Source organism: Lepidochelys kempii, chromosome 7 (genome assembly GCF_965140265.1).
Source record: "Lepidochelys kempii isolate rLepKem1 chromosome 7, rLepKem1.hap2, whole genome shotgun sequence".
In the NCBI taxonomy this organism is placed as follows: Eukaryota; Metazoa; Chordata; order Testudines; family Cheloniidae; genus Lepidochelys; species Lepidochelys kempii.
The window spans coordinates 52963286-52984979 of NC_133262.1; the positions used below are offsets into that span (position 1 = coordinate 52963286).

Here is a 21694-nt window from a genome sequence, read left to right on the forward strand (position 1 = left end):
ACATGTCAGAACAATGTTCTGGCACTTTTGCCCCATGGAGGCTCCATTTTGTTCTCAAAATGGCATCCTATATGCAGTTTGATTTCACATGTACTAGATGTAAGAGGTCAAGCTGGTAAGGGTATTCCCACATTGGCATGGGCATTCGGGTAGTATCAGAACTTGCCTATTCAAGACTACATGCTCTCTGTGAGGGGTTAGAAGGTGTCAAGACTCACAACACTTCTACAAGATAGGAAAGTAATGCCCCCGTTTAGAAAAAAACAGAAGTACAGATAGTGACTAACAGAATAATAGTAACATGAAACTTGTTGGAGTCTAGGCCAATAAGTTAGATGCCAAAGGGGTCCTTGGCAGTAAAAGGTTTGGGAAGCACTGAACTAGGATTTTAATGTGGGATAACCCAGGTAAAAATTACACCATTTTGCCTAGTGAAAATAAAGCCACAGATTCAGGAACCTCTAACTTCTATAAATTTCAGATAATCCCATTTGAGCATGAAGGCAGGATTGAGCCCTTTGGGCCTGATTCTCCATTGTCTTGTGCAGTCATTTACACCTGTGCAAAAGCAGTGCAAAACCCCACTCACCTGATTTAGTAGCATTTTACCCCCACTTGGCACAGGTGTAGATGACAACACAAGTTGCAGGGTGGGAGTGAATCAGGGCCATGAGACATCAACACCAATACCGAAACCCACCTCTTTCTGGGATGATTGAAAGGTCGGACTGGTTTCCACTCTGAATCAAGAGACTGTGCGGTCTGCTCCTCCCAGTAAAAAATTTCTTCACCTCCTGGTACGAGTTGAGCAAGATGCTGGCAGCTCCACAGGAACAGTGCTGCAGAAAATACTCCTACACCAGACGAAGAGAAGGTATGCAGGCTGTTACAAGATAACTGGGGCAGGGAGATATTGCGGACAAATTGTAAGGATTCCAAACTAGAGATGTCCAGGATTATTCCATGTTTTCTCTAGCAGCTGATCCCTAAAGATTCTGAGTGCTTTGGAAATAGTGCTTTGTACTAACGGCCTGTCAGGTGTAAGCGTAGTTGTTAGCAATTAATATTTTGATCCCTGCATCAGCATCCTGCTGAAAACTTATAGACATTGACTGATAGTCAACATATTTTAACATCTCTTCCAAAAAGAAACTGAATTCACATTTCCATATTCACAGCTGCTCAACCAAGACACTGTGTGTGTAAATAAACACATCCCACTATAAAAGTGACTCACAATTTAAGATAATATTATTTCTGTAGGAAAATGCACAAACAATAGTATCTTGTGTTTTTATAGCCGGGATGCCAGAGTCAGATAAAATGTTGCTAAACAAATATGCTGTAGGTGGTATTCAGTTACTTGCCAAAGCAGTGACATCTTGATTGCTTGTAACTGACTCTGTGAAGAAGTTTCATGTATCAGCGTAAGGCCGTTTTGCACCTAAGTGAACTGTGATTTTAAATTCAATATCGTTTTCTCCATAATTTGTAGATTAATCTTGTCACGTGTGTGGAATGCGGTGGTTGTTTAACAATGCCCAGGAATGCTACACAAGAGTTTAGGACAAGACATGAAGAGTGCTTTATCTATTTGCAACTGCAGGGGAATGTAACTAGGTAGAAATAGATCCTTACTGGTGTTGGCATTTGACCAGGACACCAGGGTAAGCTCCTTTTAAGAACCACAAGCAGTCACGTTAACCCTAAGTTAACCCTCTCGTCTGAAAGCTGTTTACCCAACAGTATAGTGCTCTATAATGCCTCCAGGCTGGGATGCTGCTTTGCAGAGCAGAGGGAAGAGTGCCACCTTCTTAGACTGGGATTTTTCACTGGGGCTTAAAGGAATCCCTTGCAAGTCAGTGGGAGTTGGGTGCCTAATTCCCTTAGCCCCCTTTGGAAATCCCAGCTCAAACAGCACCCCTGAAGCATCTGCTGTGGATATTCCTTGGACACATCTCTCCCAAGCACTGTTTGTGGCTACTCAGCTGAAGAGATCTGCTAGGATCCTAGGAGAAGGTGGTGCAGGTAGCATTCTGCCACCCTTTGATACTGCACTGGGAGATACAGCTCTCTTTCTCCAGGAGTCCATGTGTCCTCTAACTGATGTTTTGCTTTTTCATCTCTTGGTACTTTCCAAAGGATTAAAGGACTCTCTGGGTAGGAAGAGCTTAGAAGCCTTATGATTAAAAGGGGGCTTTCCTGTCAGATCTCTTGTGCACTTAGGATCCAATGTTGTGAGCTGCTGAGCACCCTCAACTCCCAGCAGAACCTAATAAATCAGCAGAGTTCTGTTGACTTCAATAGGACATAGATTCCTAAATCACTTGGGTGCTTTTGAAAATGTTACCCTTAGTCTCCCTGGCCCAGATCCTCAAAGAAATGGGAGTTAGGCGTCTAAATACCTTTGAGGAGCTGGTCCTTTTGCAGTTGGGGATAACAGTATTTCCTACATCACAGAAGGGTTGTGAGGATTAATACATTGAGGATGGTGAGATGTTATGATGTTGGGGAGGTCTCTTAAATACCAAGGGCAGGTAATTAGTTAGTGTTTGTAAAGTGCTTTGAAAATGCAAAGAGCATATTACTACTGTGAACTAGATACCCCAGTGGTGGGTGCATTACATTTGCAGATAGGGAGATTCTGCCAAGGGATCTTTAAAAATACAAAATGCATGTAGGTTAAAAATGTAGGGCCAGATCCTCAGCTGGTATAAATCGGGGTAGCTCCTTTAATGTCAATGGAGAGGCTATGCTGAAGATTTGGCCCTGGTAATGCAGATGGTAAGGGTTGCTGCAAACAATGACTCACAATTGTTAAGCTTTCAGGAAATGTGCTAACCATTCCCAGGCCCTGTGTAGGAGGCAGCATTGCTCTGAGGGAGAGAGCTGGGCACAAGGAGATTACTGGATGTGCCGTTTTGCTGACTCACAATGCCACATTGGCTTTGTTTCTGAAAGGGGGCAAGTCACCTATTCCAGTAGCAGCCCAAGCAGGTGGGTGAGAAGCACGGGGTGTGTGTGTGGGGGGGGAGAATGTAGTCAAAAGAACAAAGGAATCCTCCTCCTCCCCTGCTCACCCCCACCCCCCAAAAAAACCAAATTGCTGAGCGCTGAGTCTCACAAACCCCTCCTATTGAGTTGATGGTGATAGGTTAAAAAAAAAACGTGGAAGGATGATTGTATGGCTAAAGCATGAGACTGGAAGTCAGCGGATCTGGGGTCTGTTCCCAGTTCTGATGCTACCTTCCTGTGAGACCCTGGACAGGTCATGTCATCTCTGTACCTCAGTTTCCCTCTATTTAAAGTGGGGAAGATAATGCTAGCCTGCCTCACAGGGGAGTTGTGAAGCTTAATTTATTACCATTTGTAAATCACACTGAGATTCTCAGAGAAAAGCACCCAGTGATACAGCTGGTTGTGAAATAATGTTTCAACCCCCACCCCCTGGCCAAACAAACTGATGAAAAAGAACATGTTTCATTTTTGTTTGGCAGCCAAACACCAAAAAAATCTTCAGTTTTCAGCAACTAAAAACAAAATGATTAGGTTTAAAACCAAACATTTGGGAGTAGTAGGAGGGGTGTTTTTGGGGAGGGGACGGGGGTTGGATGACAACCCTAATATTTTTGACAAAAACAGAAATGTTTTCCAATTTCCACTAAGTCAAAAAGCCATACTTGCCACCCAAAAATAAAAGTTTCAACAAAATAATAATAATATTATATAATATTAATAATATTATTATCCTGAAGTAAATAAGGAAAAACCCCGGTAACTGCAGTTGGAATGCGGGGGCTATAAATCCTGCTTTGCGGTTTTGTACCCTCATGCTAGGGCTGAGGTTGGCAGCATTTTCCCATAACCCAGAGAGCACCTAATTACCTGTTCTTACCTCCTTTATCTGGCTCATCTTCCGCTCCTTCTGCAAACCACACACTTGCTTTTGGAGTCGTAGATTGTGTTCCTGCAGCTGCCCAATCTTCTCTATCAGCTGACAGATGTGTTCCAGATACCCAAGGCCAGAGCTGAGAGCCTTGGTGTTCCCTTGGTTCACCTGCAATGACAAAGCCATTCAGAGCACAGACCAACAGTGGCAAAATCATTCTGAGCAGCTATTGCCCTACCTCCCCTGTTACAGTTTCACAGGCCACCAAAAATACACCGGGCGAGCAGTGTGGTTAAAATGAGAACTAGCCCAGGCCTTTATCCCAACCCCAAACCTTATCTTTGAGGTTAGAAAAAGTCTGTTTCGTTCACTTTTTTCAGCCCACGCTGCACCCCCATCTGTCTCCAGTCAGAACCAGCAGTGCTAAAGTTTTCAGTGCAACCTAAGGAGTCCCAGTAAAATGAAATTTCACCTTATGATAGCCCCAAGATGCCCCAATGTCTTATGGCATTGCTGCATGAACTGGAAGAGCAGGGAGAGAGGCTATTTCCAGCCCAACCCTTCAGGCTCAAGATTCAGATGGAGCAGATTCCAGTGGGCAGCCAAACTACTAGGTGCTCATCTCCATATATTTCATTTACACCCACAGCTATCCTTCCAGAGTGGTGTAAAAGTCCCATAGCATAAGTGAGAATCTGGGCCTAGAACGTATGCAGTCACACTCCTGGGTCCAAATTCATCCCTGATGTAGCTCCACTGAAATCAATGGAGCTGCACCCTGGAGGAATTTAGCCCATTGACATCAATGTGAGTTGCATCTGTCTGCATCAGGGCTGATTTTGGGCCTCTCTAAATGTCTGATCATAGAATCATAGAATATTAGGGTTGGAAGAGACCTCAGGAGGTCATCTAGTCCAACCCCCTGCTCAAAGCAGGACCAATCCCAACTAAATCATCCCAGCCAGGGCTTTGTCAAGCCAGGCCTTAAAAACCTCTAAGGATCAAGATTCCACCACCTTCCTAGGTAACCCATTCCAGTGCTTCACCACCCTCCTAGTGCAATAGTGTTTCCTAATATCCAACCTAGATCTCCCACACAGCAACTTGAGACCATTGCTCCTTGTTCTGTCACCTGCCACCACTGAGAACAGCTGAGCTCCATCCTCTTTGAAACCCCCTTCAGGTAATTGAAGGCTGCTATCAAATCCCCCCTCACTCTTCTCTTCTGCAGACTAAACAAGCCCAGTTCCCTCAGCCTCTGCTCGTAAGGCATGTGCCCAAGCCCCCTGATCATTTTTGTTGCCCTCTGCTGGACTCTCTCCAGTTTGTCCACATTCTTTCTGTAGAGGGGGGCCCAAAACTGGACGCAGTACTCCAGATGTGGCCTTACCAGTGCCGAATAGAGGGTAATAATCATTTCCCTCAATCTGCTGGCAATGCTCTTACTAATGCAGCCCAATATGCCATTAGCCTTCTTGGCAACAAGGGCACACTGCTGACTCATACCCAGCTTCTCACCCACTGTAATCCCCAGGTCCTTTTCTGCAGAATTACTGCTTAGCCAGTGCAAGCTACAGTGCTTTGCCACTCTGGGACTAACCTAGTCTGGGGCACAAGATCTCTGCTGCCTTTGCACCTTGCAGAGTCATTTGCAGCTATGCAGAGTGAGTGGAAGACACTACCCCAGTGTAAGTGAGTAGGGAAGTCTGATTGGGTGGCATGGCATAGGTGTATGTACACAATGACACAAGGACACAATGTCGAAGGCGACAGAGAACCAGGCTCTAGGTGTGCAACCTATGCCAACATCTACATCACTGCTGATTTAGCCTCATGTCACCAGTTAGGCAGTGAACTTCATTCTGGGCCTAACCCAAGCCACTGAAGTCAACGGGAGTCTTTCCATTGGCTCCAGCAGGCTTTGGATCAGGTCCCCTGAGTTCCTTACCCAGGTGGCGATGGGTGTTTGTCTTGAGGAAAGTATGCAGGATTAGGCCCCCTATATGGTTATGGCAAGAATTAGATGAGTCTATTCCACTGTCACAGGGTGACTGGCCCGTTTAATGGGGGTTGGAGGCAGTGCATCTGTGACTAATTACCTGCCACGCAACTGGGCTTAAGGGAAGGCACCTTGGCTTCATGAAGGGAAAGACAGCAGCTGTGGGAGCTGCTGAAGAGGGCTCCTGAAGGAAGCTGCTGGAGGAGTGGCTGAGAGTCCAGAAACACTGGCCCAAAGAGTCCTGTGCAACACCCTGACTGCAAAGAGGAGAGACTACAGTCTGGGAATGGATGCATCTAGGGTACGTTGAGGGATAGAGCCCTGAGATGACTCAAAAGTGTGCCTGGAGGAGAGGCTTGGAGCCAGCCAGACCTCAGGGAGAGGAAGGGGCTGTGCCCAGTGGAAAACTGTGAAAGGAATAGATGGAAGAGACTTTGCTTTGGGTTTACTTTACTTTATATGTTAACAAACCAGTCCCCAAGAAAGAGGTTTGTTATTGTATATAAATCTCTGTGGATTATTTCTGGGACTTTGAAAGAGAAACTGAGGCAATGGGCTGCAGAGCCACATTTGGCCAATAGGGGGTCACTGCAGAGGAGGCACACCCTTTGACATACACATAGACTTACATGTTCCATTTCTTAGCATGAGAGTAAATGTTCAGTCTTCGGAAGAAATACTGTATTGTTGTTAGGTTTTGTTTTGCTGTTGTCCTTTGGGAGACACCATGACCAATAGCAAAGGTTTGCCCTCTGCTTTATTCTCTATATTTGGTGGCAATTCTTGGGACAGAGCAACTTGAAGCAAGCGTTGGTGGGTGAGCTGTAACTTCTGGAAGAGGGGATTGCCTGCATGCTGTTTGTGACTGCCTCTATTCCACACTATGTAGCAAAATAGCTTCCGACTATAACCTGATTCTGCATTACTGATTTCTCTTCCACTGGGAAGCTGACTTGGAAGGCCCCACAATTCCACTGTCACTCAGCAGAGGGGCCACTCTGGTGCCAGCGTGAGAAGCTGGTGTCAGAAGAAAGGCAACAATTTTGTCCAGTTGCATTTTCTGCATCTGGCTGCCTTGTCTGGCAAACACATTAGTCTTCTTTATTGTAATAATCTGTTGAACATCCCACTAACAAATACACACAGAAGCTCATTTACACATTGGCTCTGCCTGTCGATGGGCACGTGATATGAGTAAGTAAAATAAACCCAGATTTTTACAAAAGCCTCTGCTCTAAAGTTTATCTTACGTCAGAAAGTTAGTTGCCTCTACAAAAGTGGGAAGTTCACTCTGTGTCCTTTCTCACAGCAGTACACATTTTTTGGGGAAATACAAACCTCGGGTCTCTTCCTGTCTTTCCATTATGTCAAAAAGTTCTTGGTGGGTTCAAAAACTAATCAGCATCAGGATTATTTTTAAATAAACAATGATACAATGTTATTTATAAAATCTGTTCTTATGTTCAAATGGTTTTAGGTCTGAGTCTGTGACGTAAATCCTGTGAAATCGTATTAAATAATGTGACACTGCATAAATCAGGAATATTAGCTCACTTTCCTTATGATTGGTTGCACTCTTTTGTGGGCAGAACTATTAAAAAAGGAGTCAGGATGGATTTTGATCTAATATAAAAAATGTATGTTTAAAACATCAGTGTAGCAGAAGGGAGACAGGGATCCAGGAGCATTCAGAGAACAGAGAATCAATGTGTTCCTTTTAGAAAAAAAGAAAAAACCCTGTGTTCTATGAACTCTAGCCACAATTTTCAAAAATGACTAGTGATTTTTGGGTGCCCAACTTGAGACACCCAATTTTCAGAAAGTTCTGAGCACTCACCCTCTGAAATCAGTCCCCTTTAAACTGCCTCAAGATGGGCTCCTCAAAATTGCTGGGCACTAGACCTGTTTGACACTTGAAATTTGTAGTTTGCACAAAATTTTAACATTCTGAAAACAGGTTTTGGTCTGAATCAGGACAAAACCAAATATAACTGAAATTTCCTGCAAATTGGAATTTCTGAAAAACTTCTTTGACTTTCCCCCCATTTTTATATTTATTTCCTACCATATCAGTAGTAGTGCATAATATGTCAGTTGAAATATTCTATTATTGTTTTTTTTTGTTTGTAAAATCATTAAGGGAAAAAAAGAGGAAAGAAAACCCTGATGCTCACATACTGTGTACTTGGGGCAGGAAGGGATCAGGAGTCATCTGGCTTAGATTCTCAGCTGGGGTAAATTGCCCTACCTCCATTGACCTACGGGGGTGTGGCTGGAGCACACTGCACTACAGCTATTCTCTCCTTTCCTGGGCTTACGGGAAGCTGTGCATTTGTGCGCCTTATGCTATGGGGCAGCCAGGGGCCTACCTGGCCCTCAATGCAAGTCAGACCAACTGTCCCAGGGTGATTGCGCCCCTTTAAGGGAGAGGATCTCAGTCCTTCTGTGAATGAGCAGTTGTGCCCTGGCTAGGCCCAATTAGCAGGCAGGGTAGCACCTCGGCTCAAGAGTAGGTCTGCCAACTTTGGTTGGACGAATTCCTGGAGATTTCATCACATGACATAATCTTTAAGTAAAGATTAATCTTTAATTCCTGATGACTCCAGGACAATCCTGGAGTGTTGGCAACCCTACTCAAGAGATAGATAAAGGATCTTGGGAGCCAAGAAGGAGAAGAGTAGGCCAGGTGAAGGGAGGCCCGGATGATTGTCAGTGCCAGAGGAATGCCCAGGGAAATGGGGAGATATCCCAGGAGGGTTGTGATAATAACAATAAGCACAGGGTGGGTGGACGCTATTTATGTGGATCCTTCCTTTGGCCCATTTGAACTCTAGCAGGGGCTTCTGGGGCTGAGCCCTCCAGGCTGAAGGATGATTGAGACTCATGAAGAACCTGGAGTCACAGAAAGGGGAGGAGCCAGAATCTTTTGAGTTATGGCATTGAACTTTATTTTGTGATCTGAGATCTGCATATTAGTAGGTTTTCTTAGTCTAACGGAGCACTGGTAATGGGGAAGCCAAGGGGTGGGGGGCGCTCTGAGATGGTGACCTTATGGCAGCACCCTTAGGGTGCTAAAACTAACGCTCTTCTGCCTAGGAGCCCTCATTGGCCCTCGGAAGGAAAGAATACCTGCAGTGCAGTGTGCTCTAGCCATGCCCAAGAGGTCCATGGAGTTAGGGTGATAACCCAGCTGACGATCTAAATCAGATTAAAGATCTAACTGGGCTGGCATGCTGGCCACTCAGATTCCCAAACAATTCTTCAGAGTGCAGGTAATCTGAGTTATCCTCTTGGGTAATCTTCAATTTAAGTGATTAGCATCATCCTATAGCTATCCTAGCAAATGCAAATGAAGAAAAGATGATTTATCTAATACCTAATACACAGGGCCTGCTGCTCCCGCCAGCAAAAATTAAACATTCTGCTTTTATGGGTATTTAAGGTCTGAGCCAAAGCCCTTTGAAATTATTAGAAGGCTTTCTTTAAGGGGCTTTGAACAGGCCTTTACTTTTCAGTGCCTCTCTTTGCTAATAGCTCCCAGAGCTCCAAAACATTTGTTCATCATACTAGAGGAGAAAATGAGGACTGAAGGATTTTAAGCATCAGGCAAGTCCTAAAATGTACTGCAACTGCCCTGCAGTTACAATGCAAGTTCATTGCCTCTGTCCTTCAGCAGTGGGGGATATACCTGGAAATGGGTACCTTCACTGCACTGCTGGTGCAATACATCTGATTTGGATTAGGGTTATGTCTCAGTTAATTTTTGATGTGCCTGAAACTGACAGAGCTGATGTCAAGCACAGAAAGTTTTTGATTCGGTAATAGAGCAAATTGCCTCCCTAATGATTGCTCAGCAAGAGACGCCATGTGGCCTTTCCAGGAATTTCTTTCAATAGACTGGAAATATTTAAGCAGCACTCCCTAAATATCATCATCTGGCTCATGCAGCATGCTGCTCGGAACCTGCTGTACGACGTCCTGGGGTCAATCTTTCTAAAGGCTAGAGAGAGAGCTAGGCTAGCTTGCTGTTGTGCCACTGTACAATTACAAAACAGATTCCATTGCAAGTCCCATTCCTTCCAATTCCATATGACTGTAGCTTCCTTGAAATGTTCATCATCAGAGCTGAAATTTTCCATTATTCCTACCTGAAGGTGATTATTTTTAATAATGTTTGAGCAAAAGCCATTTTTGACATCATGATAAATATATAGCAGTAAAAAAATATATCCACTGCTGTTCTGGGATGGAGGAGACAGGGATGGACAGACGAGGAGCAAAATAAAAAACAGCTGAGTTTTGGGAATTTAGGGGGGACGAGATCCTGCTGTCAGATCCATTGGCTTAAATACTGAGTGGGCCAGATCCCATGCTGGTGTAAATCAACATGGCTCCATTGACTTCAGCAGAGCTATGCTGATTTACACCAGCTGAAGATCCAACCCAGCAACTCTATGGTGAATTCAAGGCATTACTCCAGATTGATGTAACTGAGAACAGAAGCTGGCCTAGACCTCCTCACCGACCAAGCCCTAAACATTTGGGTGCCTGATCCTCAGCTAGTGTGAATCAGCATAGCCCTTTGGACCTGGCCCTTGTTTTTAAAATTATAAATATCTGAAAATGCAGGCCTGAGCATCCACAGGGGAAACGTTTAAAATTGTAGCTACAGTCTCTGGGCAAGATCTTCAGCGGGTTGGGTGCAACTCACCCTAGCTCTTTGGACATTGGTGGAGCTACACTAGCTGCAAATCTGTCCCTCAGTCTCTAGCTATTTGCCTACCACCTGTGGCTGGTATATAGGTGCTGCAAGAGGTTTAAGTGCAGTTGGTGCTGCCAGGGGACAAGGACCTCCCTTGCCTAATCTAGATGTAATCAGGACTCGTGATTGTGAGCATCTCATCAATGCTCTGTCCTGCTCTGGGCTCTACCATGGGCTGTTAGTTTGGTGCATACCCTGGGATTTTCTTCCATTATGGCTCTTTGGAGAGTGCTGTGGGGAAGAGCTGGATCTTATGGCATGATCTGAAGTTGGCATGGGGAGGCTTTTCCTGGTCTCCAGTGGGAGGATGTTCTGGAGTCCTGAGCCACACAAATAAAGTTCACACAAGGCTTAGGCTTATTAAAAGCTTCCCAGAAAAGGTGCTGAGTGCCCCGAGAGGCTTGGACCCCTTCACCCACTCACCTCCGAACTCCCACTGAACTCAGGATCAGACCATAATCTTGTAAACTTTGCACGGTGTGTTGCGTGTTAGGATGAATGTGAGTGAAGGATGCACTCATGGATGCACACATGGATGCAAGCAAAGTCAAGTGCTAGGCACCATCCACTAGAGTGAGCTGTAGTGCTTCTGCTCTCTTACTTCCCAGAGAACAGAGTCAAATATGTGGGTGTGTCTGAAGATAGTAAAAGCAATGAGTTTGTAGCCCTCTGGGAAAGCAGTTTGGGTACAGCAGATAGGGCGTTGAACTGCACGGGGAGTCAGGACACTTGGATTCTAATCCTGGCTCTGCCACCCATTGCCGTTCTTGTCTTTTGGGACTGTAAGCTCTTTGGGTATGGAATGTCCATCCTTGGGATCTGTACAGCACACAGTACAGTAGGGCCCCAATCAAGTTCAGGGTCATGAGGTACTAACGTAATAATAGGTGTCGTCTTGCTCCTACTCTCAGGCAGGATTAGCTTGGAGGCTGTGCTCTTACTACAGGCTTTGGTTCTCCTCTGCACCTTGCTCGGCTCACCCCTTTCTATTGCGTGTGGCTCTTTTACCCACAGCGCTCCAGGATCCCAAAGAATGTGCAAGGCAACATTTCAACAGCTCTGGAATGTTATTGCAAACAGCACATCCTGGGCTTGGAATACTCAATTAGTGATGTCATAGGCTGAGTGGAAAACACTTGTCAGTGGAAGCTGACGGCTTTGTTAAGACTCCTGAATAACAGGAAACAGAGGACTCATTCTGTACTTTTCTAATCTTCCCCACCCTGTATTTTACTTTGCTTTCCAGGAACAGCCATGCTCACTGATAGCCTGCAGCTTCCCCTGAGTGGCACACCCACACTATGGAAGTGGTACTTGACTGTGATGCCCTCCTGTGGCTTTCTCCTTCTGTCCTGTACCATACCAGTGTCTAAAGAGAAATATTCCAAGGGACTGGGTTGAGTCAGGGGATTGGTAACAATGTAATCAGCTTGAGTTGATGAGATGAATCCAGCCAAAGTCAAAATTTATCACCATCTGATATGGCTGTTTGATGGCTTGCAGCTCACTTCTCAGTGGACAAGTGTCCACATCACAAACGCTGCCACCACAGCTACCCCCTATCTTGGCAGTTGCAGTAGAAAGGCCATGAATGAACAGGCCATGGAGACAGGTGGCCCCTCCAAGGAAGATTTGCAGAAGAGAGGACTCTTGGGCTGCTGCTACCCAGACTATGTTTGTCCTGTAGCTACATGGAGATGCAGGACTGTCATCCTGGCACTTTTCACCAGCATGAAATGGAAAAACCAAACCAACCCCCCCATTCTATTTAGAATTGGCTGGACAATAGGGGGCTCACTTTGCCAAGCTAGCCAAGCAGATCAGGATAGAAAGATACCACTAGGGGGCATTCCAGTGTAACAAGGAGATTGCATTTAAAGGACATTTGGGCCCTTAAGGTGAGTCTGGATCTAGAGTGGAGTTTGGATCCTGAGCTCCATGTTGTATCCAGGGCGCCTTGATCAACAAAACAGAGGTCGGGAGCCACAGGCTCAGTTGTTGTAAATATAATCACTTCAATGGGAGTACATTACTTACAGCAGCTGAACATCTGGGCCACGGCTTTTAAAAGGTTTTCAATCCATCCTCCATTTGTTGTACAAAACCTTCCTTATGGCCTAACATAGAGTCTTTATCTTGCATCATGCTAGTTCTAGTAGCTGCTGTTCTTGACATGCTGCGTTATTTATCTACTCCATTAATATGCACTGTACCCTCTTCTAGCATAAATCACTGCTGCATTAGTACAGCTACAAAAAAATTAGCTTCTTGGCATTGACTTAGAGCTTCACAATTCAGCCAGTGAGGATATTAAAAAGGAAGAACAAACCACAGAGGCAGCTTCATTTCCTCTTAAGCCTCTTTAGAATTTACTCTTGGGTTTATGTCAATGCTCCCTTTAGTGGGAAACTGAGGCTCCATTTCACAAAGTATTTAAAGTACTTTTCAGGCAATAAATGTGGTTGTCTGATGGGGTCACCACCCCAGTTTCTGCAGAACTCTCCTGCTCTTGGAGCCGCCCCTCAACTCCTTGCCCCCAAGCTGGCCTGTGCCAGCCCCTTTTGAAAGGTCCACCCAACCAAATTTCTATCAAATCTCTGTTACTTTAGAAAATATTGCTTAATGTGTTTTTATATTGGTGGCTTGTCAGAGAAGGCAGTTAGCTACAGGGAGCAAGGGGCTGTTCAGTCCTACAACATGGCATGTTTGCTGTGTACGTCAAAGAGGAGAACCTGTCTTGTACTGAGGACTGTTGGAATTGCAAGTTGTCACTTTAAAAGTGGGCAGGGGTGGGGGGCTGTTTCCTGATCTACCTGCCGGCTAGGGAGCTGAAGCAAGCAGGCAGTCAGCCTAGAATAAGATGGGGAGAGCTGTGCCTCTCTGCCTCAGGAAGCATCCAGCTTTGTTTCTCTGCTTTCGATTACTGTGTGTTGTTCTTCTGGATTCTAAAAAATAAAGTAGTGTTACAGTGCAACCTCCCATTAGCAGTATTTGATATTTTTATTTGACTTCCCTGCAAGTATGCCATGAACATAGCTGGATCCTGTGGGTCAGTCTGTTATGAACTTCCTCAATGTTCAGGACTGTCTGGCTCAGTATGGAGACAGGAGATAGCTAGGAGGTTTGAGTACAGATCTTAGCGATCAACAGACAATATCTTTATGAGGGTTCCAAATAAAGTATATTTATGATGTATGTGTACAGCGTGGTGGGGAAAGTGTGGGTGTAAGCTAAGGCCATGATCCATCACTACCTTTCATTTTAAATGTAGTCTGTTTATTGGAGGCCCCATTGTGCTAGGTTCTGCACACACACATCATGAGAAGACTGCCCCAAAGACTCACAATCTAAGTTTAAAGACTAAGATTCCCACAAATTGATTAGTGATTTAGGGTGCCCAACATGGGACACCTCCTGGGGCTGAATTTTGACAGAGTGGGTGCACAGCACTTTCTGTCTCAATTTGAACCCCCCAAAAATGGAGGCACCCAGAACCACTAGTCACATTTGAAAATCTTGGTGTGGGTGCTTAAACCCAGATCTCAAAGGGATTTAGAGACCCAACCCTCACTAGAATCAATGAGAATTAGGCAAATGGCAGGCCTTCGCACTGCTCTGGTGCTTGTCTAAAGCTATGTCTACAATATAAAATTGTCTACCTAACTTACAGCCACCGCAGTTATTAAATCACTTGTGTGTGTACACTTTGGCTTCTTGTGTTGGCGGTGCACGTCCTCACCAGGAACGCTTTTATCGATTGTATTGTCAATGTGGGACATTGCGGGACGGCTCCTGAAGGCTAGTAACAAGTCGACGTACAAAACGTAGTGTGTACACTGACACTGCATTGACCTAACTACATCAACTGTGACTCTATGCCGCTCAGGGAGGAGGTATTATTAAATCAGCGAGAGAGGCACGTAAGTCAGCAAGAGCCAAATTCAAGCGAAGACACTTCCACGGCTAAGCTGGCACAAGGCAGCATACATCAACCTAACCGCATAGTGTAGACCAGGCATAATAGATGAGCTATTGTCGGGGGAGAAGGGCATCAGTAGAAGAGTTTCACCATTGTGCATCTTTCAGCATGTTCAGTGTGTTTGCAGGATTGTTTGACAAGGCCGTATAGCTCCTTCCTTTTGATCACAGTACACTTTGGTCTCTCTCTCAAGAATTAATTACTTGATTATATTTTCTCATTGCTGGATCTTGAAAGCAGATGCATAAGGTAGCAAGTCAGTAGTCTGTCAGCACATGAAGCAAAGCACTAGAGCAAACTCATGCCAACAAAGAGCAGCAGCAGAAAAAGTCTTCTTATACTCAGTGACTGAAACACTTTTCTAGCTGCATTTCAGACTCAGCGGGTGCACATTCTACGCTGGGATGGAGAAGCAAATAAGTCCGTGAAACTGGCCAAGCTTTCGAGGAGAAGAATGCTCTATGCATATGCAGCACCTTCCACCTACTGATCTCAAAGCACTTAGGTTTCTGCTGCTCTTGTGTGATATTTGCTACTTAAAATGGGATCTTTGTCTTAAAGCATGAATGCAAGCAGCCCTGCAGTATTCCTCTCATGCATTTAGCCCGCGTTCACTCACTATATACTGTTTCCAGTAATAGGGATGACCTGGCCCTGAAGGTGCACTGTATTATCAAATTTCTAGGCCTGTGACCTCCACCTCATAGTAACCCAGGTGGTGCTATACCATGAGATGGGCTAGCATGCTCACCACTCCCCCACCCTTCAAAATGTGTGTGGTTTTAATAGTAGCAGCATCTCTACCCTTCAGCACAAGACTCTCTGAGCCAGAGCCTCAGCTGGTGTAAATTGGCCTAGCGCTATTCACTCTGTGTTGATCTTCACCAGCTGAGGCTCTGGCCCTTATGCTCATAAGTTCCTCAAAAATGTCATTTCATGTAAATTACAGGCCCTTAAAATCAACTGCAGTTCTCTGCAGACCATAATACTTTAGAGTGGGGGTTTACAAAGCACTCAGAGTTGGCCTAACTCTGCTCCCATTGAAGTCAATGGGATTTTTACTTATGCAGCTTAGACTAATTTGAAAATCCCACCTGTAGCATTCCAACTTGCATGTGTGGTTTCTTACCTCACTTAATCGACAGCACTCATCCATGTACTCATCCAGGCTGTCGCTTGTGGGATATTTTTTGAGCTGATGTCCATGGAGCTGAAGATCTTGCATGCTCCCAAAGGTCTCTTTGTAATGGTTGGTAGTTGGCCTTTGCTTTTCTATGGGGGCAGCAGCTGGAGGAGTGACTTTAATGGAAAGGTCTATCTCTTTCCTGGGTTTCTCTTCCAAATATTGTCCTTCACTTTGGCCAAAAAGTTTATTAGGACTTTCTCCCTCCTGACAGTCCCTGAAAACTTCCAGGGAAGCTGTAGGGATCTGCACCACGTCTGCTGCCTGGCTGTAATATTCAACTTGCTTTTCACTCTCTGAAGCACACTGGCTGGCTTCTCTGATGTCTTTACACTTTCTCATTGTGACATGGTCAGTTCCTGGAGAAGAAGAGGTGCTAAGCACTCCGGAGTCACAAGATGAGTCTCTGGTGTGAAGCACAAAGCTCTTCTCAGAGCCCGTTGGTGTAGACGGAGAATTAGCTCCACTTGGCAATTCAACCCCAGAATCCTCTGATTCAAATTTGGAGAATCTGTGAAGCTGGCACTTAGACTCTAAGGTGCTGAGGTCAGACAGGGTGGCCACATATTCTGGTTTTGCAGAGGTGTCACTTGTGCCCAGATTTCCCTGGCATTCTAATAGGATGTCGACTTTGGGAAGCCTGGATTCCGCTGCAAAGTCCATGGCTGCAGGTGGCTCTCGTGTCAGCCCCTGGGTTTGACTCCCTTCGTTGCTCAGTATCTTCATGTTGGTCAGCACTACCTTGCCCTTGGATGGTGGGTTCATCTTGCCTGCTAAAACACAAGCAAGCTGACAGTCACAAAGAATTGCAAAATTCAGTCTGCTCCATAAAGCTTCCACTGTGGGGAAGAAATGGCAAATCATCTCCTTACACTCTTTCAAAACAAATCAATCGTGGGCAACACTTATTCTGGAAGTTACAGCTTCAGAATGTGGCACAGCTGTTTGTTACATTCATGGCTTGTGCAGGCGTTAGACAAACTTCAGATGCCTGAGAGTAAGTTTCAATAGATTGTGTGTGTGAGGGAGGGAGGGAGGGAGGGAAGGTGCCTTTTCCCAGCAAATTCTATTATATACAGAGAGAAAATGTCTCCTGCCACAAATACAGGTTATTAGTATGCAACGAAAGGCTCTCCACAGCAACGCAGTATTAGGGGCAGCACAGGTCTGTGTACCTAGATCCTATAAGCAAGTTTCTTATAGACCTAGTACATCAGCAGTCTTGTGTTTTATGGACACAGTATCCTTCAGGGAGAGTCATAATTGCACATAATGTTCCCGAATGCTGAATTTTTCATGTGGGTATAGGACTTAGCTGACAGTTGTGAAAAAAAGACAAAAAGAAAAGGAGTACTTGTGGCACCTTAGAGACTAACCAATTTATTTGAGCATGAGCTTTCGTGAGCTACAGCTCACTTCATCGGATGCATACCGTGGAAACTGCAGCAGACTTTATATACACACAGAGATCATAAAACAATACCTCCTCCCACCCCACTGTCCTGCTGGTAATAGCTTATCTAAAGTGATCATCAAGGTGGGCCATTTCCAGCACAAATCCAGGTTTTCTCACCCTCCCCCCCCCCCCCCACACACACACAAACTCACTCTCCTGCTGGTAATAGCCCATCCAAAGTGACAACTCTCTACACAATGTGCATGATAATCAAGGTGGGCCATTTCCTGCACAAATCCAGGTTCTCTCACCCCCTCACACCCCTCCAAAAAACACACACACAAACTCACTATCCTGCTGGTAATAGCTCATCCAAAGTGACCACTCTCCCTACAATGTGCATGATGACCAAGGTGGGCCATTTCCAGCACAAATCCAGGTTTTCTCACCCCCCCACCCCCATACACACACAAACTCACTCTCCTGCTGGTAATAGCTCATCCAAAAAGTGACCACTCTCCCTACAATGTGCATGGTAATCAAGGTGGGCCATTTCCAGCACAAATCCAGGCTTTCTCACCCCACCCCACCCTTTTTTTCCCGGGGACACACACACACACACACACACAAACTCACTCTCCTGCTGGCAATAGCTCATCCAAACTGACCACTCTCCAAATTTAAATCCAAGTTTAACCAGAACGTCTGGGGGGTGGGGGGGTAGGAAAAAACAAGGGGAAATAGGCTACCATGCATAATGACTTAGCCACTCCCAGTCTCTATTTAAGCCTAAATTAATAGTATCCAATTTGCAAATGAATTCCAATTCAGCAGTTTCTCACTGGAGTCTGGATTTGAAGTTTTTTTGTTTTAAGATAGTGACCTTCATGTCTGTGATTGCGTGACCAGAGAGATTGAAGTGTTCTCCGACTGGTTTATGAATGTTATAATTCTTGACATCTGATTTGTGTCCATTTATTCTTTTACGTAGAGACAACAACATACTAATCCACTGAACAACATACTAATCCACAGAGGCCTCCCTACCAACACTACAGAAAGAAGGATTCTAGGTGGACTCCTCCTGAAGGTCGAAACAGCAGACTGGACTTCTACATAGAGTGCTTCCGCCGACGTGCACGGGCTGAAATTGTGGAAAAGCAGCATCACTTGCCCCATAACCTCAGCCATGCAGAACGCAATGTCATCCACAGCCTCAGAAACAACTCTGACATCATAATCAAAAAGGCTGACAAAGGAGGTGCTGTTGTCATCATGAATAGGTCGGAATATGAACAAGAGGCAGCTCGGCAGCTCTCCAACACAAGTTTCTACAAGCCATTACCCTATGATCCCACTGAGAGTTACCAAAAGCAACTACAGCATTTGCTCAAGAAACTTCCTGAAAAAGCACAAGATCAAATCCGCACAGACACACCCCTGGAACCCCGACCTGGGATATTCTATCTACTACACAAGATCCATAAACCTGGAAATCCTGGGCGCCCCATCATCTCAGGCATTGGCACCCTGACAGCAGGATTGTCTGGCTATGTAGACTCCCTCCTCAGGCCCTACGCTACCAGCACTCCCAGCCACCTTCGAGACACCACTGACTTCCTGAGGAAACTTCAATCCATCGGTGATCTTCCTGATAACACCATCCTGGCCACTATGGATGTAGAAGCCCCCTACACCAACATTCCACACAAAGATGGACTACAAGCCGTCAAGAACACTATCCCCGATAATGTCACGGCTAACCTGGTAGCTGAACTTTGTGACTTTGTCCTTACCCATAACTATTTTACATTTGGGGACAATGTATACCTTCAGATCAGCGGCACTGCTATGGGTACCCGCATGGCCCCACAGTATGCCAACATTTTTATGGCTGATTTAGAACAACGCTTCCTCAGCTCTCGTCTCCTAAAGCCCCTACTCTACTTGCGCTATACTGATGACATCTTCATCATCTGGACCCATGGAAAAGAAGCCCTTGAGGAATTCCACATGATTTCAACAACTTCCATCCCACCATCAACCTCAGCCTGGTCCAGTCCACACAAGAGATCCACTTCCTGGATACTACAGTGCTAATAAACAATGGTCACATAAACACCACCCTATACCGGAAACCTACTGACCGCTATTCCTACCTACATGCCTCCAGCTTTCACCCTGACCACACCACACGATCCATCGTCTACAGCCAAGCTCTGCGATACAACCACATTTGCTCCAACCCCTCAGACAGAGACAAACACCTACAAGATCTCTATCAAGCTTTCTTACAACTACAATACCCACCTGCAGAAGTGAAGAAACAGATTGATAGAGCCAGAAGAGTTCCCAGAAGTTACCTACTACAGGACAGGCCTAACGAAGAAAATAACAGAACGCCACTAGCCGTCACCTTCAGCCCCCAACTAAAACCCCTCCAACGCATTATTAAGGATCTACAACCTATCCTAAAGGATGACCCAACACTCTCACAAATCTTGGGAGACAGGCCAGTCCTTGCCTACAGACAGCCCTGCAACCTGAAGCAAATACTCACCAACAACCACATACCACACAACAGAACCATTAACCCAGGAACTTATCCTTGCAACAAAGCCCGTTGCCAACTGTGCCCACATATCTATTCAGGGGACACCATCACAGGGCCTAATAACATCAGCCACACTATCAGAGGCTCGTTCACCTGCACATCCACCAATGTGATATATGCCATCATGTGCCAGCAATGCCCCTCTGCCATTTACATTGGTCAAACTGGACAGTCTCTACGTAAAAGAATAAATGGACACAAATCAGATGTCAAGAATTATAACATTCATAAACCAGTCGGAGAACACTTCAATCTCTCTGGTCACGCAATCACAGACATGAAGGTCGCTATCTTAAAACAAAAAACTTCAAATCCAGACTCCAGCGAGAAACTGCTGAATTGGAATTCATTTGCAAATTGGATACTATTAATTTAGGCTTAAATAGAGACTGGGAGTGGCTAAGTCATTATGCAAGGTAGCCTATTTCCCCTTGTTTTTTCCTACCCCCCCCCCCCCACGCCCCAGACATTCTGGTTAAACTTGGATTTAAACTTGGAGAGTGGTCAGTTTGGATGAGCTATTGCCAGCAGGAGAGTGAGTTTGTGTGTGTGTGTGTGTCCCCGGGGAAAAAAAAGGGGGGGGATGGGGTGAGAAAGCCTGGATTTGTGCTGGACATGGCCCACCTTGATTACCATGCACATTGTAGGGAGAGTGGTCACTTTTTGGATGAGCTATTACCAGCAGGAGAGTGAGTTTGTGTGTGTATGGGGGTGGGGGGGTGAGAAAACCTGGATTTGTGCTGGAAATGGCCCACCTTGGTCATCATGCACATTGTAGGGAGAGTGGTCACTTTGGATGAGCTATTACCAGCAGGATAGTGAGTTTGTGTGTGTGTTTTTTGGAGGGGTGTGAGGGGGTGAGAGAACCTGGATTTGTGCAGGAAATGGCCCACCTTGATTATCATGCACATTGTGTAGAGAGTTGTCACTTTGGATGGGCTATTACCAGCAGAAGAGTGAGTTTGTGTGTGTGGGGGGGGGGGGGAGGGTGAGAAAACCTGGATTTGTGCTGGAAATGGCCCACCTTGATGATCACTTTAGATAAGCTATTACCAGCAGGACAGTGGGGTGGGAGGAGGTATTGTTTCATGGTCTCTGTGTGTATATAATGTCTTCTGCAGTTTCCACGGTATGCATCCGATGAAGTGAGCTGTAGCTCACGAAAGCTCATGCTCAAATAAATTGGTTAGTCTCTAAGGTGCCACAAGTCCTCCTTTTCTTTTTGCGAATACAGACTAACACGGCTGTTACTCTGAAACCTGAAAAAAATTCATGTAATCAGACAATCCCTTAGTGATTATACACATGCAGATGATGAAGAGCCCAAGTAATTTAAGGTAAGATCAGCATTAACTTAAACTCAGAATTTTTCCTCCTATTCGCCTGTCTTTGTCACGCCCTAAAAGCAGGAATGAGCAAAACCAAATCTGGTTCTTCTGGCCACTCACATGTATTTTGGGTTAAAATGAATAATTTGCATTCTATTTGGGTTGCAGTATGGATAGCCATAGTAACAGGCAGTGACTTGGAATATGAACCATGCACTTTGGGTGCTTGCTACTCTCTGTATGGTTTAGGTATGAAGTTCTCCCCAGAAGTGAGAGTAGTTCATTTAAAGAGAAATGACATGGGAGCAGTCTTGACCATCAGTGTTTGCATATGAATGAAGAAGCTTTGCTTTCATGGAGAATGTTTCATAGAGTGAGAACATCCTAGCAGCAGGATTTATTGGATTGTGGAATTGTCTCCTGAGGACCATGCTGGAAACCCATCACAGGAGTCATTTCAAAATAGACCAGGCCAAATGCTAGGAAATATATTGAAGAACACTATGCCAGTTTAGGCTCCCTTACATTCAGTTAAACCCATTTG

The 21694-nt window shown here is 45.2% G+C and overlaps 1 protein-coding gene across 7 annotated transcripts in view; it reads right to left on the bottom strand.

Moving 5' to 3' along the window:
* Positions 1-21694, bottom strand: part of LOC140914586 (uncharacterized) — a 126796-nt gene that overhangs the window by 82034 nt on the left and 23068 nt on the right. For 6 of the 7 annotated variants that reach the window (XR_012159904.1, XM_073352744.1, XM_073352742.1 and 3 more), the window contains exons 2-4: positions 15759-16585; positions 3896-4057; positions 701-854 (exon numbers count right to left, since the gene is read on the bottom strand). Coding sequence is in view for 6 of the 7 variants with exons in the window: in XM_073352744.1 (XP_073208845.1) it covers positions 701-854; positions 3896-4057; positions 15759-16585 (1143 nt within the window). In the remaining variant the exon portion in view is untranslated. The remainder of the gene's footprint in view (positions 1-700; positions 855-3895; positions 4058-15758; positions 16586-21694) is intronic. The other variant, XM_073352745.1, reaches the window with a different exon arrangement.